Here is a 20,615-nt window from a genome sequence, read left to right on the forward strand (position 1 = left end):
GATACTCTCTTTCTGACCTGTAAGGGCAATAAGCACACATGTAGTGCATATACATACATAAAGGCAAAACACATTTTAAAAACCTAGTAAATTTAGCTGGGCAGTGGTGGTACATGCTTTTAGTCCCATTACTCAGGAGGCAGAGGCAGGCAGATCTCTTGAGTTGAGGCCAGCCTTGTCTACAGAGTAAGTTCCAGGACAGCCAGGACTACACAGAGAAACACGCCCCCCCCAAAAAATAGTCTAATAAACTGTTTAAAAAATACAACAACAAACATAACAAAAAGAAGCTGGCTGTGGTGGCACTGTTTAAAATCCCAGGAAATGAGGGCAGAATTAAACCTTGTCTCAAATACAAATAAGGGACCAGCAAGATGGCCCAGTGGATACAGGCACTCTCCACTAAGCATGATACCCTGAGTTCAATCCCTGGGGTGTACCAAATGTAAGGAGAGAACTGACACATTGTGGCCTCTGACCTCCACATGTATGCCTAGTCACCACCCTGTCCCATTTCCCTACCCCCATAAGTAATAAAATTTGAAAATGACAGCAACAAGGGGAGCTTTGTGAAGCACATATTCATTTAAGGGCTGCTCGTTCGAAGTAATTCTAGTAGAACTAATGTGATTATGGCTAACTTTAATGCTAATCCCTTTCTCTGCACATGTATACTGAAGAATAAAGGAGAAAATTAAAAACAAAAGCAAGCTGTCTGGACATTGTGGCTCCTGCCTGTAATTCCAGCCCTGGGAGGCAGAGATGGACAGGACCAGCCTAAGCAGCATCACAAATCCCTGACTTGAAATAGCTCAGAGATGGAAAGTGCAAGGCTCTAGGTCATTCCAAAGTATTACCCACAAAATATGCAAAGTAGAAACAAAAGCTCTAATATATATTCAGCCTGTGCTATTATTTTAAGTCAGTGGTTCTCAGCTTTCCTAATATTGCAACCCTTTAATACAGTTCCTCATGTTGTGGCCCCCAACCATAAAATTATTTTGGTTGCTACTGTTAGAATCATAATGTAAATATCTGTTTTTTGATGGTCTTAGGCGACCCCTATGAAAGGCTCTTTGGACATCCCTTCTCCTACAGTGTTGAGAATCACTGCTTTAAGTCATCTCTATTGGAAATACAAACTGTTCATCTCAGTATGGATCCTTGATGTTCTAACAGTTTGGAATGTTGTAGTCATTTTTTTAGTGGATAGGACTTTTAACTTTTCAACATTCTGAAATTCTAAGCATATAAACTTCATGATTAGTGATTGTTAACGTCAGTTGAATGACTGGGGCATATGTTGTCAGGTAATGTTTAAGAACAGCCTCCTAGGAATATGTAGGGGATGCATGTAGCAGCTTCAGATTTCCTTGTTCAGTGTATGAATGTTTTAAGAGTACATGGAGATCATTTTTAACTCAGCAATTATCTGTGTAATGCATATATTTTAAATATAGAAAGCATAAGATTCAATCTTATAGAAAAGCAACCCGAAATATATGTAGGATGTTTATATGAGAGATGCTATTTTAAGTTCCGTTCTTTGGTGAGCCCTGCTGTGAACTGCCAACTGTGTGCATGTGTATGAAAGGTTAAAAGCCCGTGTAGCTGAGTGGGGTGCCATGCTGTTAGCAGACGACGAAGGCAGTATTACTCACCAGGTGCACGCCGTCAGCTCTGTAGAAGATTCCATCTTCATGGAGTCATCTCATGGTCAGCTTTTTCTTGACAACAGGTAACAGTTCCCACCACCACTGGGTTGACCTTGTTGGAATCTTCCCAGCTAGAAAAACTGAAATTTCAATGTTCTCTTCCCTAACCCTTTAAAAAAACAAAACATTGCCTGTTGGAAGAATTAACTTGCAATGTAGAATAAACCTGTGTTATCACTTTGCTTTGTAAAAAACGTAACTGAGAAGAGACTGCTGGTGAGAACTTGATGTGGAGTGCATGTGTTGTTTGGCTGTGGTGACCAGCATGGAATACTGGCTGTGTTGCAGTGGTTTCTAGAGAAGAACAGATTACATTTTCTGAGACTAATCCAAACAGTCTGTAACTATCACCAAGGCTAAGTAGTTGTGTACAGTTTGAACTCTTAACTCGTTTGCATATGACAGCATTTTGGTCTTTTAATATCTGACTTTTGCTTCAAATCTGCCTAATTGTAAAGTAACCAAGACTGTCTCACTAAGCTCTTAATTCTGGAGGTTTTTACATCACCTCAATTGTGTGCACTTAACCAAGAAGCAAGCCTAATTCTTTTCATGGGCACTTAAATAAAACGTCCTAGCCATTGTTTTAAACTTTATCCTCTTCATGGTAAGCTGTCATACTTGAGACACCTGAGGGTGCTTAGCAGTGTTATTAACTGAGCATGCTCACAAACTCAGTTTGGGTGTTAGGCTGTCCCTGTTCTTGTTGTGTATAATATAGCTTCATTTGTATCATTACCTTTTGATGCATCATATTCCATCATGCCCTTTATTTGGTGTCATTATCACTGCCTGTCTAACATCAAGGTTTGTTGGTTTTAGTTTTAGTTTTTTTCTGTTCAATTAGCAGTAACCAATCTAATGCAAGCTGGTCAGTCTTCCCTTCCTCTTTGGGGAGAATTTCGTAGAGGGGGTGAATTTTTTATAAGTCTCAAGTTTTTCACATATTAAGCATTGCTCTTGAGACAGTATTATTGACACTTGTCAATTCACTGCTTACAAGATAGTTTTTGACTCCTGAGTATAGAAGAATTTGTCTTACATTTCATGAATATGACCCTCAGAATTGTGAGACTCCAGCCTAATTCTCATTTTGAAGGACTGTGGTGACATTAAAATGTACTCAGCTAATTTATCTAACTTTATTTCCCATGTGACAAAAATATATAACATTTTAGATGTCAGCTTCCAAGTAGTCGCTCATTGTAAAGACGTTTGTCTTTACTGGTGTCTATATTGTGTGTATAGCTATACTTATAAATGTTTTGGGTAAGCATTACTATATGCAGTTTGCCTGACAAGTGTGCTAATACTTCCCCCAGATAGATTATTAGATGATTGCTGTAAAAATTTCCTACTAATGTTTTAAATATTAATTCTATTTTCTGACTGCAGGCATGTGACACAAGCTGACCTCAAGAGCTCCACGTTCTGGCTTCGAGCAAGTTTTGGTGCTACCGTTTTTGCAGTCTTGGGCTTTGCTATGTACAAAGCATTATTGAAACAGCGATGATTAAAAAAAACAAAAACAAAAATGGCCTACCAAAAGCAAATACTTTTATGTACATTCTGAATGCTTTAAATTCTGCTAGAAATATTGAGATATTTATACATGCAGAGTTACTTTATTAATGTTTGTAATTCATGCATAAGAGTATTTTACTGATAGTAATGACTGCAGTATTGGATGGCATGTGGAGAGAAAACACCTTAGTAGCCAAACTTAAGTGGCTAAATTTCATAGGCCAAAAGGGAATATTTTGTAAATAATGTATATATTCAAGCAAGATATGGTTTCCCACACTGAGTTCTAGAAATGGTATTTGCAAACATTTCTACATTAGTGTCATAGTGTTCACTTGGCTCATCCTGCTAGGTTTCAGTCACCAGAGATTGTGTTACTCATGGATCACATATTTATTTCACATTGACTCAGGATGATCCTTTGGCTTCTAGAGCCATTTCTCTGTGTTTTTAAGATCACACAGGAGTCAAGGTCAGCTTTCCAAAACCACTTCGTTTCTGTCACAGTAGGCTAGCATCAAAGCCATTGTAAAATCTAGAAAATTGTGTAGCTGAGTGTGTGACTGAGTACTGAGGCAGAAGCAGTTAGCAAAGGTGTTACCTATGTGACTATATTGCTTCTTTGTCAGTGTGTGGGATTTTATAGCCCTTTCAATCAAATGGGAAAACAATTTGTATATTATCAATGTTTTTAGTTTAAATAAACAAGCCACCCTGACCACTGCTGAATTTCACCTGAAGTGAAAACCATTCTATAAAGGCTGTGTCTGTTGTATATTGCTATAGCTGCATGTGTCATGAAGTGTTCTATATCTGGCCAGGATAATCTAGAGACAACACTTTTTTAATGGTAAAATAAATCTAATGAATATAAACTCTCACAATAAACCTATTTTTTCCATCATTGACCTTTTCAGGTATTTAAATAAATAAATGCTGTGTAATGTGATCTTGGGGTTTTTGTCTTATAAAGTAAGTGTCTCTGTCTAGATGTGAGTCAGCTCCTCTGGTTTCTATCTTCCTTAGTGGTAGAGTTGATTTGAACTTACAGATGTACCTCCCAAGTGCAAGGATTAAAGGCTAACAGAGTGTGCCACCATGCCCCATTTGTCTTTGTTGGTGGGTGACCCACACCGTACAGCCTGGCTACCCTCATCTGTCAGCTGAGACAATGTGGTGAGCAGAGGTCATATCACTGCTTCCTCTTCAACTTGGAGGTGTGTAGGTGTGTTCCTTTGTCTTACATACTCTTTAGGAACAGTTAATATGGGAAAAAACAGTTTTTTCTGACTTTGACAGTTTGCTCCAAAAAATGCAAGCTGTGAGAATACTAAGAAAAATGAGAGAGTCAGAAACTAAAGAATCACAAAAAAAAACTTTCACTGAATACCAGTTGCATTATCTTTTAAATGGATAATCCTGAGATTACTTGTTACAATGCTTCTCTTTGAACATTTTCCTATTTATACTTTGCATTGTCTTTTATAATTGAATAACCCAGAATTTGTTATCAGAGTGATACGTATCAGAGCGCATGTAGCAGTTTAACTTAAAGGTTGCAAACTCTTTCTGTAAAAGGTGCAAACAGCAAACATCAGGCTTCCACTACAGAACCCTGTGTAGAATGAAGACCCCTGTAGACACAAGGTAAGCAAATGTGACTACATTCCAGTAAAACTTCATGTATACTGAAATTAGAATATCCCACAACCTCTACATGCCACAAAACAGTCTTTCTGGATCAGTTTTTTGTTTTTGTTTTTTTCTCTTGTGTAATGTGAGTTCATGTAAGTATATTAGAGTATATATGTGTGTATATATCAGTGTATGTATGTATAAGAAGGCCTAAGGCTGACTCCATGTGTCTTCCTTAATTGCTTTTCACTTTATTGCTGAAGCAGGGTCTCTCATTTGAATCCAGAACAGGCAAATTTTGCTAGTCTAGCTAGCCAGCTTTCTCAGGGGAATCCCATCTCTTGAATTATGTGCAGACCTCCATGCCCAATGGGCATTTACATGGGTTCTGGGATCTGAACCATAGTCTTTATGGTTATACTGAGTCATCTCCCCAGCCCCTTCTATATATTCTTTCTTTGTTTTATTTTTTGAGACAGTATCTCACTAAACATGCTATTAGATCAGGCCAGCCTCAAATTCACAGAGATCCACCTGCTTCTGCCTTCCAGGTGCTGAGGATAAAGTTATGAGCCACCACACCTGGATCCCTTGGATTTACTTGACAATTAAAAATCTAGAGTTCACTGGGCAGTGGTGTTGCATGCCTTCAATCCCAGCACTTGGGTGGCAGAGACAGAAGGATGTCTGTGAGTTTGAGGCCAGCCTGGTCTACAAAGGGAATTCTATGACAGGCTCCAAAGCTACACAGAAATCCTGTCTCAGGGAAAAAAAAAAAGAATCTAGAATTCATACTTAGATGTACAGAAACTGATTTAATTGAGCAGCAGTTGTTAAATCACCTGATTATCTTGGAAATGTACAACACTGAGAAGAATGTAAAAACACTGTACTCATGTTTGTATGGAAACAAAGATTGGAGGTAGAAGAGGTGTCTATGTATTTGGAGCCTCCTTTATATAGATTCTGCCCTGGGTGTTAGGGCACGTGTGAAATAATTTGGAATGGTGGTGCCTGATCTTCCACTCCCATGGGGAGAGGCCATAGTAAGCACCACAAGTGGAGTAGTTATAAGTGTGGTGGGAGCTAAGCTCAGCCACCAGAGATTTTTCTCCAATTGAGTTCCCAGTAAGTTCTACAGAAGGTGATGTTCCATTTAGACCTGAAATAATTCACACTTAAAAAGTTGTCTGTCAACTGTGAGGTAGTGGCACACACACCTTTAATCCCATCACTTGAGAGGCAGAGGCCAGCCTGGTCTACAAAGAGAGTTCAGGACAGCTAGAACTATTATGCAAAGAAACCCTGTCTCAAAAAAAAAAAAAAAATTCTCTCTTACTGAGTTGGAAAGTTCAAGAGCCTGAGTGTTTCTTGCTGGGGTTGGAGGTCAGTCCCTATCTCACTGAAAAAACTGCCCCCAGCTTGGGTTGTATAAGAATTGAAATTCATACTTCTGTAAAATCTGTCAAAACAGCAGCTGAATGTGAAAGTACCCTGTGTAATAATGTGCTTGGAACAGGATAGGTATTCATCTCAAACAGCATGGGAGCAGTGCTTGGCTGTTAGCTCTGAGTGGCAGCTGAAGTACACCAGAGTACAACTCTGTTTCCAGCCAGGTGTGGACAGAACATAGGATTCACCTTTGGAAAGGAGGAGTGACTATGTCCAGACCCAATGAGAAGCTCTGCTTGGCTAGCAATCAGATAAAAAGAATTAAGAGATGGCTGGCCTATACAAGTTCTAGGCTAGCCAGCCAGATCTACATGATAAAACCCTGCCTTAAAAAAAGGAAAAAAAACTATATATATATATATATATATATATATATATATATATATATAGAGAGAGAGAGAGAGAGAGAGAGAGAGAGAGAGAGAGAGACCCTTCCGGAGGCATGTGGATCTCTATGAGTTCAAAGCCAGCCTGGTCTACATATTCCAGACCATCCAGGGCTACATAATGAGACCTTGTCTCAAAAAAAAAAAAAAACAACAAAAAAAACCCCCAAAGATTGTGAAAAGAAAGTCAACAAGTCCTTTGAAAGAGGGTACAGCAGGTAAAGTATCAACTAAAGAAGATGGTTAATTTTGCAGATAGATTTTTTGAAATCATGTGTCCTAGAGAAATAGGAGTTCCCCTGACAGTTTCCAGGGTGGTCCTCTGCAGTGCATCAAGCAGTGATAGCCTTTGTTGGAAGATACAACTTAGGATACCCTGAGTTTGCAAGGCAAAAATGTGCACCATCCTGGCCTGGGACAGTCTGAGGTCCTGGGCATGGAGAGACCATAAACTTGGCTCCCGTGCAGAACAAGATGGAAAGGATTTAGAAGCATCTGAATTTATCAGGTTTCCAGTTTTCTGTCCCCAGTCCTCACCTTAACCCTCTGTAAAGTGTGAAAGGAAAAACCAACTCTGCTCTTACTAAAAGTGCCTCAGAGTCTACTCACTCTTTCAGGACAACTATAGCCTCGTGGAAAACTTGACCTTAGGGGAAATTTCTGGCCTGTGAATATCTCACATTCTCCTAGAATGCAGCCAATGCAGAGTTTTAATTGAACTAAGCAATCCTTTTTTAGGGATTTATTCACTAGCTTTCATTTTTCTTTTCTTACTCTCCCTATTTCTAGAATTCTGGGAGCTGTACTGTTCATTGTTTCTACCCATCATTAAGGGAAAAGATAGGGAAACATTCCCATGGTAACAGCTTCATCTCAAAATATCTGAATGCTCTCAGTTGCCCTCCTACTCCAGGGAAAAGATGAGCTGCTCCCTCCCCCCCCCATCTTCTCAGAATACAGCAGATTGGTCCATCTCATGCTGCAGTGAGGACTGCTCAAACCAGGACCAGAGAATCCCAGAGAGCCAGACTATCCAGTGAATTCTAGGACAGCCAAGTGAGTTCTGAAACCCTGTCTTGGAAAAACAAAACAAAAACACAAGAATAGAGGTTCTGTCCAGGCCTGGTGGCCCTTTAATCTCAGCACTCAGGGTTTCTCTATGTAGCCCTGGCTTTCCTAGAACTTGCTCTGTAGACCAGGCTGGCCTTGAATCAGATATCTGCTTGCTTCTGCCTGCCTAGTGCTGGGACAAAAGGCATGTGTCACCACCACCCAGCAGTTTTGCTTTGACTGGCTTCAAACTCATGAAGATCTACCTGCCTCTCCCTCTGGGACTAAAAGTGCGCTCCACTGCTCCCAGCCACCTTCGTTGTTATTGCAATAAATCTGCAATCATCTGAGACTTTATTGGATTCCTTCTGTCTGATTTATAATTGTTTTGCACATTTATTTATTTGTGAGGCAGGGAATATGTACATGCCATATAGTATGCATGTGGAGGTCAGAAGTTAATTTATAGGAATCAGTTTTCTCCTTCACCATGTGGCGTCTGGGTATTGAACTCAGATCATCAGACTTAGTGGTGTCATTATGGATGGAGATTGCTCGCTGGCCTTGCATTTGTAAGTTTTTTTATTTACTTTTATTTATTTTTATTTATTTATTATTTACACACATTTTATTTAATGTGTGTGTTTTGCCTGCATGTGTGTCTTTGTGCAATTTGTGTGCAGTGACCAAGGAGGTCAGAAGAGGGCATCAGATCCCCTAGAACTATAGTTTCAGATGTGGGTGCTGGGAATTGAACCAGGATCCTCTGGAAGAGCAGAGGAGCTCAGTTTTTTAAACTACTGAGCCATCTCTTCAGCCCCTTTAATTTGTCTTTTTAAATTATGTGTATGTGTGTTCAGAGTACAGAGTCCAGAAGAAGGTACTGGCTCTCCTGGAGCTAGAGTTACCTGTCAGGGCCTCTGTTGGTGCAGTAGGTGCTGTTACCCACCTTGCCATCTCTCCAGCTCCCCCTCCTCTGGGCTCGATGTACACAGCTGCTTGATGTTCCACTGGTCACTGATACTCGATTGATTTTCGTTTTTTTCCTGTGTTTGCAAGCTGACTTTTTTTTCCTCATGTTTTCCAATGTCTTTCTCTTTAGACATTATATTTATATCTCTAAAGATCCAGTTTGGGTTTTGTTTGTTGTTTAATATCTCTAACCCTCCCAATTTTCATTTTTGCCCACCTTCAGACTTTTCTACACAGGTCACCTAGAGTGCTCCTAATATGGTAGAACATGAGAGAGCTGGAGTTGGTGGCACTCACCTGCAATGCCAGCACAAAGGTGATCCAAGCAAGAGGATCATGAGTTTGAGGCCAGCCTGGCTACATAATGATACTCTGCCTCAAACATGAGCAACAGAATGATATAGCACAGGCACTGATCTTTTCAATGGCTTCTCACTTTAGATATAAAGACATTTTTAGACATTTTTAAAAGTGGCCAATAAGGCCTCTCAACACAATGTTACCTGACTCCATCTCATACTTTCACTCCTCCAGCTACTCTGCTACCCTTTATTCATAAACTGTACAATGTAAGCATCTACTCCAGGGCCTCTGCACTTGGTTGCCACTCTGACAGACGTACCTATCTACCATATATCCACATAGCATATCTGACCTCCTTCAGGGTGTATTCAGATGTCATCTTAAACAAGTTCTTTTCTTTTTTTTTAATTTATTATGTATACAACATTCTACTTCCATGTATATCTGCACAACATTCTGCTTCCATGTATATCTGCACACTAGAAGAGGGCACCAGATCTCATAATGGATAGTTTTGAGCCGCCACGTGGTTGCTGGGAATTGAACTCAGGACCTCTGGAAGAGCAGGCAGTGCTCTTAACCTCTGAGCCATCTGTCCAGCCCCAAACAAGTTCTTTTCAGTCTTCCAACTTAGAATTCATGCATCATACAGGTACTTCCTATCATGAATACTTCATTTTTATGCATAGTGCTTATCACCATCTTAAACACGATGGTCTTTTAAAAAGATTGGCCTGCCAAAGCCAGAGGCATTGAATCCCCTGGAGCCAGATGGAGTCACAGGCAGCTGTGAGCTGCCTGACACTGAGAATTGAGTTGAGGTCTTCTGCAACAGCAGTGAATGATTGAAACGGATAAGCCATGTCCTCACGCCCATGCTGTGTCCCCACTCTCTTTGATACAGTCTTATTTTGTAGTCTGAGCAAAATCGGTCCTCCCATCTCAGCCTCAGGTACTAGGATCATATTCCCAACCACACCCAATGCTATATGCTATATTATACTCTTTTAGGTTTTGGGTTTTTTTTTTTTTTTTTTTTTTTTGAGACAGGTTTTCTTCTCTGTGTAGTCCTGGCTGTCCTGTAACTCACTCTGTAGAGCAGGTTGGCCTCGAACTTACAGAGATTCACCTGTCTCTGCTTCCCAAGTGCTGGGATTAAAGGAGTGCACCAACACGCCCACCTATACTCTTCTATATAATCAGTCAGCTTTGTTACTTGTTAATACTGAAAGCTCCCTAAGGCCATGATTTTGTCCGTTTTAGTCACTGTTTCTAGGATGGTATCAGGAATAGCAGATGCTGAGGTATTTATTGAAGTGAGAGAGAGAGATTCCATTTAAGGCAGAGCTTCTCAACCTGTGGGTTTTCACAGGGGTCACCTAAAACCATCACAGAACACATGTTAGATTACAATTCATAATAGTAGCAAAATTATAGTTATGAAATAGCAATGAAATAATTTTATGGTTGGGAGGTCACACCAAGAGGTGTTAAAGAGTTGAAGCATTAGGAGGGTTGAGACCATTGATTTGAGGGTTTGGTAATGTAATAAAAATGTAAAAAATAGCCAAGCATGGTGGTATACACCTATAATTCAAACACTCAGAAGTCAGGGAAAGGAAGATCACTTGGCCTACATAGCAAGCTCCAACCTGTGGTTACAGAAGGAGACCCTGTCTTTTAGAGAAAAAAAAAAGGAAGAAAAGAAAACCACTGAAAATTAGCACATTTTATAAAATGTGATTTCTAGAGTTCTCACATGTCATTTAATTATAGTAACGAGGAATCAATTATTACCACCACCACCCCCATTATGAATACAGTGGTGCTGAGGCTAAGGGAGTTTGGTTAGCTCAATGTAGATCTAGCCTTGCCTTAGGACTAGGCTTAGCCCTTGTCCTGTACTTACAGATGCCACCTTGGCCTTTAGAGAGAGGCAGAAAAGCTCTTCCCAGAGTTGACTCTGCTTGTGAGCCTTCCCCCTAGGGAACATGCAGAGCCTCCCCCATGGACATGGTATAAGCAGCCCAACATTTCTGAATTACACTAGCTCGAGAAAAGCCCAGCATGGCACAGTGAGCACACCACCTGCAAATGCCCAGGAGAGCTCAGGGCTTATTTTTAGCCAGGATAGGGAAAGTGCCGAGTATCTTCCAGAAGAGTTGGCAGCTGGCAGGCTGCTGATACAGTTGTGCTTATGTAAGCTGGTGGCAGAAGGGAGTCTGAGGTTACAGAGAAGCAGGAGCTTGCCCCACCTCTGCTTGCCCAGGCTCTGTCAGCCAGCACATTCTGTCGGGTCATAGGTCAGGAGTTGTTGCTGGAGAGAGTGTGATTTGGAGTGTGCAGAGAACATAGGAACAGCTGGCTGGTTCCCTCGGTCTGGGTAGACGTTAAAGCCGCCCCTTCAAAGTTCTGTTCACCAGTGTCTGGTTCTCCCACGCTGTTACCCAGGGTAAATAAAAGAACAGAGCTCTTTCAAATGGTACAGTTGTTAAGCAGAGCAGTTCAGCTCATTTGACCACACATCTCGGGTGTGCCAAAAGAAAGTGAGCTATAACATCCCATCCTGGAGAAGCTGCCAATACCCAGCACTTGCTTTGTTCTATAAGCAGCAACAGCTGACTTTTACTGGATCTGTGAGCCCTTTCATGAAGAGTCAAGATAGAGTGTTTTTTTAACAGGGATTGATTTTAGTTACATCTAAATCAAAAACAAAACTTAGAGCCAACAGTGTAATGAAGCCTCCTGTGCCCATCACCAAGCTCCAGCAATAATCAACATGGCAGTCTTGTTTCATCTGTTCTCCCACACACTCTGGAATTATTTGGAACATATTCCAGACAACACATTATTTCACCTGGAAATTTTTCATTGTGTACCTCTTTTTTTTATATAATAAGGTTTTCTTTATTTGTTTCTCTGTGTAGCCCTAAATATTCTAGAACTTGCCACCACTTCCTAGCAACCCCTAATGAATTTTAAAGAACAAATGTGGTCTGGTGGTAATGGTGCACACCTTTAATCCCAGCACTCGGGAGGCAGAGGCAGGTGGATCTCTGTGAGTTCGAAACCAGCCTGGTCTACAGAGCGAGTTCCAGGACAGCCAAAGCCATTACAAAAAGAAACCCTGACTCGAAAAACCAAAACAGAAAAAACAATAAAAGAAAATGTGACTGAAATGTCTGTCTCTAATTAATACAATTAGGAGAGCACCACTTGTAAAGTGTGTTGATTGTTACTTTCTGAAGTCTGCCTTGGTGCCTGCACTGCTTAGATGTTAAGGAGTCGGCCCTGGCTGTGTTTCCCGGTGACTTGTTGGTCCAGCGGGGGCGCTATGGCTGTTCTTTCCACTAGAGGGCACTGTGGCTCCAGGACTTCACGTGGCTTCTAGCCAGCTTTGCTACTGCAGTGCCTCTTAGGAGGCAGTATTTAGTGAGTGCATTTTTATTATTAGGCACCAACTGGGTGCTTCCTGTGTCAAGGATGGAGGTAGAAGAGGCCAAACACAAAGTCCTGTGACATTGTATTGGGAAATGGTTTCTTCGTATTGCCTTTTTTTAAAAAAAAAAAATTTATTTATTATGTATACAACATTCTGCTTCCACTAGAAGAGGGCACCAGATTTCATAACAGATGGTTGTGAGCCATCATGTGGTTGCTGGGAATTGAACTCAGGATCTATGGAAGAGCAGTCAGTGCTCTTAACCTCTGAGCCATCTTTCCAGCCCCTTTGTATTGCCTTTTAAAACATCAGCTATACTGGGCAGTGGTGGCGCAAGCCTTTAATCCCAGCACTCGAGAGGCAGAGGCAGGAGGATCTCTGTGAGTTTGAGACCAGCCTGGTCTACAGAGCGAGTGCCAGGATAGGCTCCAAAGTCACAGAGAAACCCTGTCTCGAAAAACCATCAGCTATGTCATCCGGTGGAAACCAATTTTGCTCTCCACAGGGGGCTGCCTCCTGCTATAAACTGCAAATTCGGTTACCTGGTTAGATTTTTCTAACCGCCATCCATATATGGTCTTTTTAGAATGTGAATGTATTCAAGTAAGATGTCAAGGTGAACTTATCTTTGAAATAATTTATTTCTGATTTTGATACCATGTGTCTGTTGGCAGGAGGGAGGAGACTGATCCTTACAGAGATCTGCCTGAGCCATACCCTGTCCATTTTCTCCTTTTTATCTGCATCCTAGCAAGATGGATGGTAATAACCTATTTAAATCCCAAAGAAGAAAGCCAGACAGTGATGACACATACCTTTAATCTCAGCACTTTTTTTTTTTTTAGATCAGGCTGACTTTGAACCACTGAGATCCACCTGCATCTGCCTCCCAAGTGTGAGGATTAAAGGTGTGTGCCATCAGTGCCTGAATTAATCTCAGCACTCTTGAGGCAGAGGCAGGTAGATCTCTGAGTTTGTAGCCAGCATGGTCTACAGAGTGAGTTCCAGGACACCAGGACAGCCAGGGCTACACAGAGAAACCCTCTCCTGAAAAACAAAAGAAAAGTTCCAAAGAAACATGAGGCTAGGCGAGTAGCTCAGTGGCAGAGCACCTGCCAACTTTATATAGGGCCTTGCATTTGATCTTCAGCACCACAAAAATAAAACACTGGCCGGTGCAGTGGTGGCACATGCCTTTAATCCCAGCACTCAGGAGGCAGAGGCAGGTGGATCTCTGTGAATTCGAGACTAACTTTGTCTACAAGAGCTAGTTCTCAGGAAAGCCTCCAAAGCCACAGAGAAACCGAGGTCTCGAAAAAACCAAAAATGTTAAAAAAAATAAAATAATTTTAAAAACACTGGTAACTGAAAAGAAATCTGTCAGCTTTAAACTCACCCTGTGATCCTATTGGTTGGAAGTCAGAGGCAGGAAGATCACTAAAAGTTCCAGGCCAGCCTGGTCTAGGTGGTGAGGTCCAAGCCAGTCAGAGCCGTAGGAAGAGACCGCGAATCAAAATTAGCACCAAACTAATTAAATAAATAAACACAAGGAAGCAGATTCATTGAGGCTAACTGACCACTTACGAGTTACAGGTGGACTCTTAGATGAATAATTTTTTTTCCCACCAAACCTGACAGGGCTGCTGTGGTCCTAGAATATAGAAAACATTGGGCTTTATAAAGACACCTTGATATTTAGGAGGTCTTGGCGATAGCACTACAACACGGAAGTGACAATAGACATCTGATTATGAGATTCTAATGAGTGTTGTTGTCATGACGCCCCATGTACTGGTCCCCACAAACCCATAGCTATGATGCTGGCTTCTGCAGAGGGAAGCCATCTATCATTAGTAACATGACATCATCATTGGGCTTTGTTCATGGAGATACGTTTGTGCTGATGTCCACTTGCCTCTCCCCTTCTCCAGGACCAAGGCTTTTTGGGGTATTGGCACAATGCTCCCCCCTCCCCTCCCATATACCTGAAACAGGTAACAAAGCCAAGACCCACCAAGTCTCTATTCAAATCCTGTAGTTTAGTGAAGAAAGACATGTATGATCCGAGCAAAACCAGTGAACTCTTGAATGTTCTGTATTAACACAGTGTGTGTATTTAAATGCTTTCCAGCTACTCGTTTGAAAACCCACTTATACATTCCCTTCTCCTGCCCTGGTAACACTAGACCCCTGTCATCAGAACTCAAGATGTGCCTGTTAATGCCTTGGTTACATTAAGGAGCAAATGACATCAGGCAGTGGGGAGGATGGATTTATACTGGTTTAGGTTAGGAAAGAAGATACAGGTGGTAGGTATCAAAAGCAGCAGAGCCAGGAGGCGGTTAGAGAAGCCCAGTCCTGAAAATTCTGCTTTAGGCAGTCACAGAAGCCAGGTTCTGGGAAGCAAGGACAAGCGTGGGTGTGTTCCAAGTCACCAAACTATTCCTAACAACCCTGGGATAATGAATGAACCTTCAGCGGGAGTCTTCTGTCTGGTGAAAGGACTTCCCCCTCCAGACTGTCCCTCTGCAAATGCCATTGTGCTCCAGGAGCCATCTGGCAAATGTGCTCCTTCCTTCATTCCTTCAGTGTTCCTGGTAATTCCCCCTTCTTGGATATAAATTGCTGCAGCAAGCCAAGCCAGTTGAATGTTTACTGGAGCTTCCCAGGCTTTCCCTAGCCCTGTTAACCGCATAGCTAACTGCCTATGGAGCTACTCACAGCTAATGAGCTCTTGGAAACATGTCTCTCCCTTCTCTACTGTTCTTGTGCGTTTTGGTGTGTGCAGAGCCAGGCACAGGAGCTGCAAAACAGAGCTACAGCAAGCAGATGGAGAAGCTGGGCAAAGCACATGCATTCTTATGGTAAGACGTCCTTCCTAGAGGAGGGACAGGCTAACTCTAGCTCTGCAGAGGACTTGGACCACTCCCTGAGGAGCCACTGCAGGCTGCCACAGCTGTAGGGCAGATCACATGATCTATGCTCCTGCTGCACAGGGGTGAATGCCTAGGAAACAGAAAACTGCCCACTGCAGCCTCTGGTTCCTGTTTTACACAAAACCAGTTTCGTCCTCTGACCTGGCTTGATGGTATACAAGGCTGGAAAGTTGAGGGTCATGTTGGGACCATTTGAGCAAGCCTCCTGCTTCTAGCCTGCTTCACTGATTGCATTCAGAGAATAGAGATGAAAGGATAGATTTGGTTTGTTTGTTTTTGAGACAGGGTTTCTCTGTGTAACAGTTCTGGCTGTCCTGGAACTCAATCTGTAGACCAGGCTGGCCAGGAACTCAACTGAGATCCGCCTGCCTCTGCCTCCCACGTTCTGGGATTAAAGGTGTGTGCCACCATCACCTAGCTAGATTATTTAGTTGTTCACTGGTGGAGCCCTTCACAGGCATTGATGGCCACACTGAATTCTCGACTGTAGCCCTACTCATTCACAACCATGTGGTCACTGGGTTATCCTAAAGGGATTGAGAGATGAAGCAGTCAATACCTAAGACTGAGAGTGTCACAATCACACTAACAACAGCAAGCAGCTCCTATGCAGATTCACACCTGATCTTAGTACACACAGCCCTTCTGCCTTGAATACCTCAAGCCCTATCCACTTGTTGATCCTTTAGGATTTAGCTTTAATCACCTACTTGGACCCCCTTTTGCATTCATCTCTACTCGGTACCTTCAGGTACCTGACACTGTCCTCACTAAGGCAAAGCCATGCCTCACTAACCTCTGTGTCTGGATACAGTGTCAGGAAAGATGTTTATCTGCAAGGGAAAGCCAGAAATAGAGATGCAGTTCAGTTGGTAGAATGGTCATCTAATATGCATCAGCACCAGCCCCAGCACCACTTAAACCACTTGTGATGGCTCTTGCCAATGATGCCAGGAGAGTCAGAAGTTCAAGGTCACTCTCAACTACATAGTGAAATAGGGGTTGACCCAGGGCTATCTGAGAGCCTGGAGGTAGGTTGGGGTGAAAGAGACATTTACAGAAATTAGAGATATAGCCTCCAGGAGCTGCAGAGATGGCTCAGTGGCTAAGAGCAGTTGCTGCTCTTTCCTAGCACCCATGTTGGACAGTTCACAGCCACCTGTAACTACACCTGTATCTAGGGGATACAGTACCCTCTTTGGCTTCTGTGGGTAACAATATACATGTGGCATATATTCACACAGACATATGAAGAGCACATCTTTAAAAAATATTTTAGTGCTAGGTGAGGTGACACATACTTTTAATACCAACACTTGAAAGGCAAGGACAGACTGAGTTCAAAGCCAGCCTGGTCTACAGAGCAAGTTCCAGACTAGCCAGAATTATGTGGTGAGACCATGTCTATAGATACATAGATAGATAGATAGATAGATAGATAGATAGATAGATAGATAGATAGATAGACTAGAGTAATATAATAGCTCAGCAGTAAAGAGTACTGGATGCTCTTCCAGAGGACTTGGGTTCAATTTCTAGCATCCCATATAGTACCTGGCAACCATCTATAAATCCAGTTCCAGGGGATCTGATGCCCTCCATTGGCCTCGAAAGGCACTGCATGCATGTAGTACACATACTCACATTCAGGCAAAACATGAATATACATGAAATAGTTCAATTTAACTTTAAAATAGACACACAGAAATCTATCTCCCAGGTTCTGGGGCTAAAGAGTATGTGTTTTCTTTTGTTTTTTATTTTTATTTTTATAGATGCAGCCTTCTGCAGAAAACTCCAGGTCCTCTCCCCTGTTCCACAAAAGATTAGATTAGGAGCTGTGCCTTCCCCAGAGTCATAGGGCTAAATAATGACAGAGCTGGAATAAGAACACAGCTCTACTGACCCGTTTTCCTGCTGCCAGGCACTAAGGAATCATATCCTGAACTGCATTTTCTCTGTCCTGTCTGGGAAAGAAGGCTTGTGGGTAATGATCAAGCTTCTGGGCTAGCATGAGAGAGAGGAGGGTTAGAGAGACAGCTAGTGAATCTTGGAGCTCGGAGGGAGGTCATGGCTCATCTAGTCCAACCTCTGCATTTGCAGATGAGAAAATGGGGGCTGGTGCAGATGAAGAGATTGCCCAAGGTCACATGGCAAGCTGGTGATGGAGTTGAGCATGCGCGCCTCCTGCTCTCTGGGGCTGTGCTCTTGTCCAACTGCTACACTCCGGGGAGCTGGGAGTTAACCTCCCGTCCCAGAAAGGTGGATGGCCTAGCCCTCCCAACCAGCTGCTCTCCAAGGGGCAGGTCCCTAGGGACCTTGCCTCTTCCAGGCTTTTCTTCCTTCTCTTGGTGGCACCATGCTTAAGTAGGGTGTGTTGTGCATAAATAATAATGAACATTCTCCTTCCAGGGAGGAAGGCCACGTCTGGGCAGGCAATGTGACAGATGGTATTTACAATGCACACTGAGGAGTTCCCCCAGAGCCTTGCTTGGGCTGTGTAGATGAGACATGGAAGAAGCAGAGTTAATGCCCACTGCCTCACTCCCTCCTCTCCGACTCTCAGGAAGCTACTGCTGCATTGCCATCTACAGTAGCTCCCAGGTGCTATCTGGCTCTTATGTTCCTAAATGTGAAGGTTCAGGGTGCTGTTCCTCACTGCTGCTGCCACTGCTGCTGCCTTGTCATAAAACCTGCCTTGTGCACTTCAAGCCATTCTTCACAGAAACCTGCACTGACATTCTCCCTAAAAGGAGCCTGGTGAAGTCCTGTTAGGACACACTGCCTCTGAAATGCCATTGAAGGCCTGGCGGAGTAGAAAAGAGATGGACTCATTCATTGAGTGCATATTTTTGTGTGTCTATGTGTATGCAAGAATGTTATTGGCAATTGAACTCAAGACCTTGTGCATGTTGGGTAAGCACCCTACCACCGAGCTACATCCCCAGTTCAGGGCATCATTATAACTTAGGCTGGCCTTGAACTCACTCTGTAGCCCCAGGCTAGCATTGAAATTGGCACCATTCTGCCTCTCCTTCCAGTTTGCTGGAGTTACAGGTGTGTGCCACCACACCCAGCCTTTTTGTAGATTTTTCTATGTGTCAGGAACCAATTAAGACACTACAAACAGTACTAAGTCCTTGCCTTTTTGAACAGTGCATTCTCTAAAGATTAACCACAGACACTGTAGCTAACTGCCTTTGGTTCTCCAAGATCCCCGTCAGTTCTCTACCTCTGGAATCTGTTGAGCAACTGGTACCTGGCTCTGTGCGGTGGTATATCAAGGGAAACCACCCCTGTCATTCCACACATAGCATCTAAGAAAAAACGACAGAGGCTGAGTCAAGATCATGAGCCCAAGGCTAGCCTAGGCTACACAGGAAGATTTTGAGAGGTAGGTACAAAGTGCAATCTGGTATAGTGGTGTGCACTGATGACCCCAGCCATTAGGGATGCTGAAACAGGGGGATGTGAGGTTTAAAGCCAGTCTGTACTGCATAGTGAGATGCCACATCCTTTTTCTTCCTTCCTTTCTCCTTCAAGAAACAGACAAGTAGACTCATGTTTGCTCCATAATGTGGGATACACCCTAAGTTCCTGACCCCTGCAAACCCATACCTAGACCAGTCCTATTTGGCACTCTGAGCCTCACTCAGTTGCTCTGGGAGAACCTTGTTGCTGGTTTAAGCCAAGGGCATTTATACCATCATGGACAGGAGGTTGTACTGTTTGTTTATTGGTTCACTTGTTTGTTTTTGTTGCAGTGCTAGGAACTGAGCTATATGTCAGGTCAGAGCTCTGCCACTGAGCCCTATACTTTAACTGTTACAATGAACAATTTGGTGAGAGGAATGGGTATTCAAACCTCCTCCAGTTCCAAGGGTCTTAATGTCCCTTTGGTAAAGTGGAGGTGCCTTTCTGAGGATAACGTGAAATGACAAATGAAGAAGCATGTTGAAATAAAGGCTCACGCACATGAGTGTATCGTTATTATTATGCAGAATCATCTTTTCTTCATAACATAAAACTTGTCTTTTGTTGGAGGCTGAGAGTAATAACTATGTAATTAGACTTTGTGTCATATCAAGCCAGGCATGCTCTGTTTTTCATTAAATAGACATTTGTTTGGCTTCTACCGTGTGTAGCCTTGTGCAATGTGATGGATGTGAAAATTGAATAAGCCACAATCTTCTTCAAAGAATGCACATGCTGGTATCAGGGAGATAAAACTTAGATTAATGCAATGCAAGGTCAAAGGAAGGAAGTGCTTCCGAAGGAGGGAGGGAAGAAGGGAGGGACAGAGGGGGGGGAGGGGGGAACAAGTAGGGAGGAGGAGGGAGGGTGGAAGGGCCCACCTTGGTGAGAAGATTGGGGAAAGGCTTGTTGGGCCTCAAGGTTTTCACCAGAGGGTTGGGCAACATGGTAGGACCTTCATCCAACTGACAAGACCTAACCATTGCATAACCAAATGTCATACAGAAGAGCTCCAGGCCCAGAAATGGGACCCTAGGGACTAGCCAACCCCCAAGGAGATGGCAGGGAAGGAAGGTGAGATGAGGCAAAGCAGCTGGCAGGGGATCCAAGTGTGTGATTAGATCAGTCTTGGGCCTGGCAAAGTTTCCTCTGTGCCTTTTTGAGCTCAGCCTTTGGGTGCCCACACCTCTCTTTGAAAGGGTTTGGTGTCTGTGAACCTAGACATCTTTCAATAATGATTTAAGTTACTCAAAAAAGTGAGGGCCCTGGAGTGAAGAGACGAAAGGAAAGGGGAAAAAACTCTGCTTAGCAGCCTTGTTCTGTTTGATCTCACAGACAGCAGGCAATAACGGAAGAATGCTGGAGTTGGGGATGGAGGGTGGTTGGATTTCAAGTGATGTGATGGCCTCCTCCTGGAGCTAGGTCTGCTGTTTGGACTTGCAGACTTCAAACATGACTCGGGGATTCCTGGAAGACAAAAGAATTCAGGGCTGAACCTTGGATCTCAGTCAAAAATAACTCATGTCTTCATTTCAGGCAGGCAAAGGCAGCAGCCCATGCCTGGCTTGCCAGCTCTGCAGAAGACTGGAGCTACAGGTGCACTGAGAGGGTCAGCTTAGATTTGCTGTGGAGAAAGCAGAAGCCTTGAAGGGGTCTGGCCCTGGCTGAAGATGATAGGAAACCCACATGTAAGAGGTTATGATAAAAGCTGCCCTTTTCATCCTGC

General features: G+C 43.0%; 1 protein-coding gene across 6 annotated transcripts in view; it reads left to right on the forward strand.

Annotated features, from left to right (window-relative positions):
• The window catches only part of Rhot1 (ras homolog family member T1), a 65,416-nt gene extending 61,228 nt beyond the window's left edge, over positions 1-4,188 (forward strand). For 4 of the 6 annotated variants that reach the window (XM_027426517.2, XM_027426519.2, XM_027426518.2 and 1 more), the window contains one exon: positions 3,111-4,188. In XM_027426517.2, the coding sequence (XP_027282318.1) occupies positions 3,111-3,228 (118 nt within the window). In that variant the 3' untranslated portion in view covers positions 3,229-4,188. Of the gene's footprint in view, positions 1-1,594; positions 3,051-3,110 lie in introns of those variants that run through there. The other 2 variants (XM_035447662.1, XM_035447663.1) reach the window with 2 other exon arrangements.
• Positions 4,189-20,615: the final 16,427 nt, after the last annotated feature.

Source organism: Cricetulus griseus, chromosome 7, assembly GCF_003668045.3.
Source record: "Cricetulus griseus strain 17A/GY chromosome 7, alternate assembly CriGri-PICRH-1.0, whole genome shotgun sequence".
In the NCBI taxonomy this organism is placed as follows: Eukaryota; Metazoa; Chordata; class Mammalia; order Rodentia; family Cricetidae; genus Cricetulus; species Cricetulus griseus.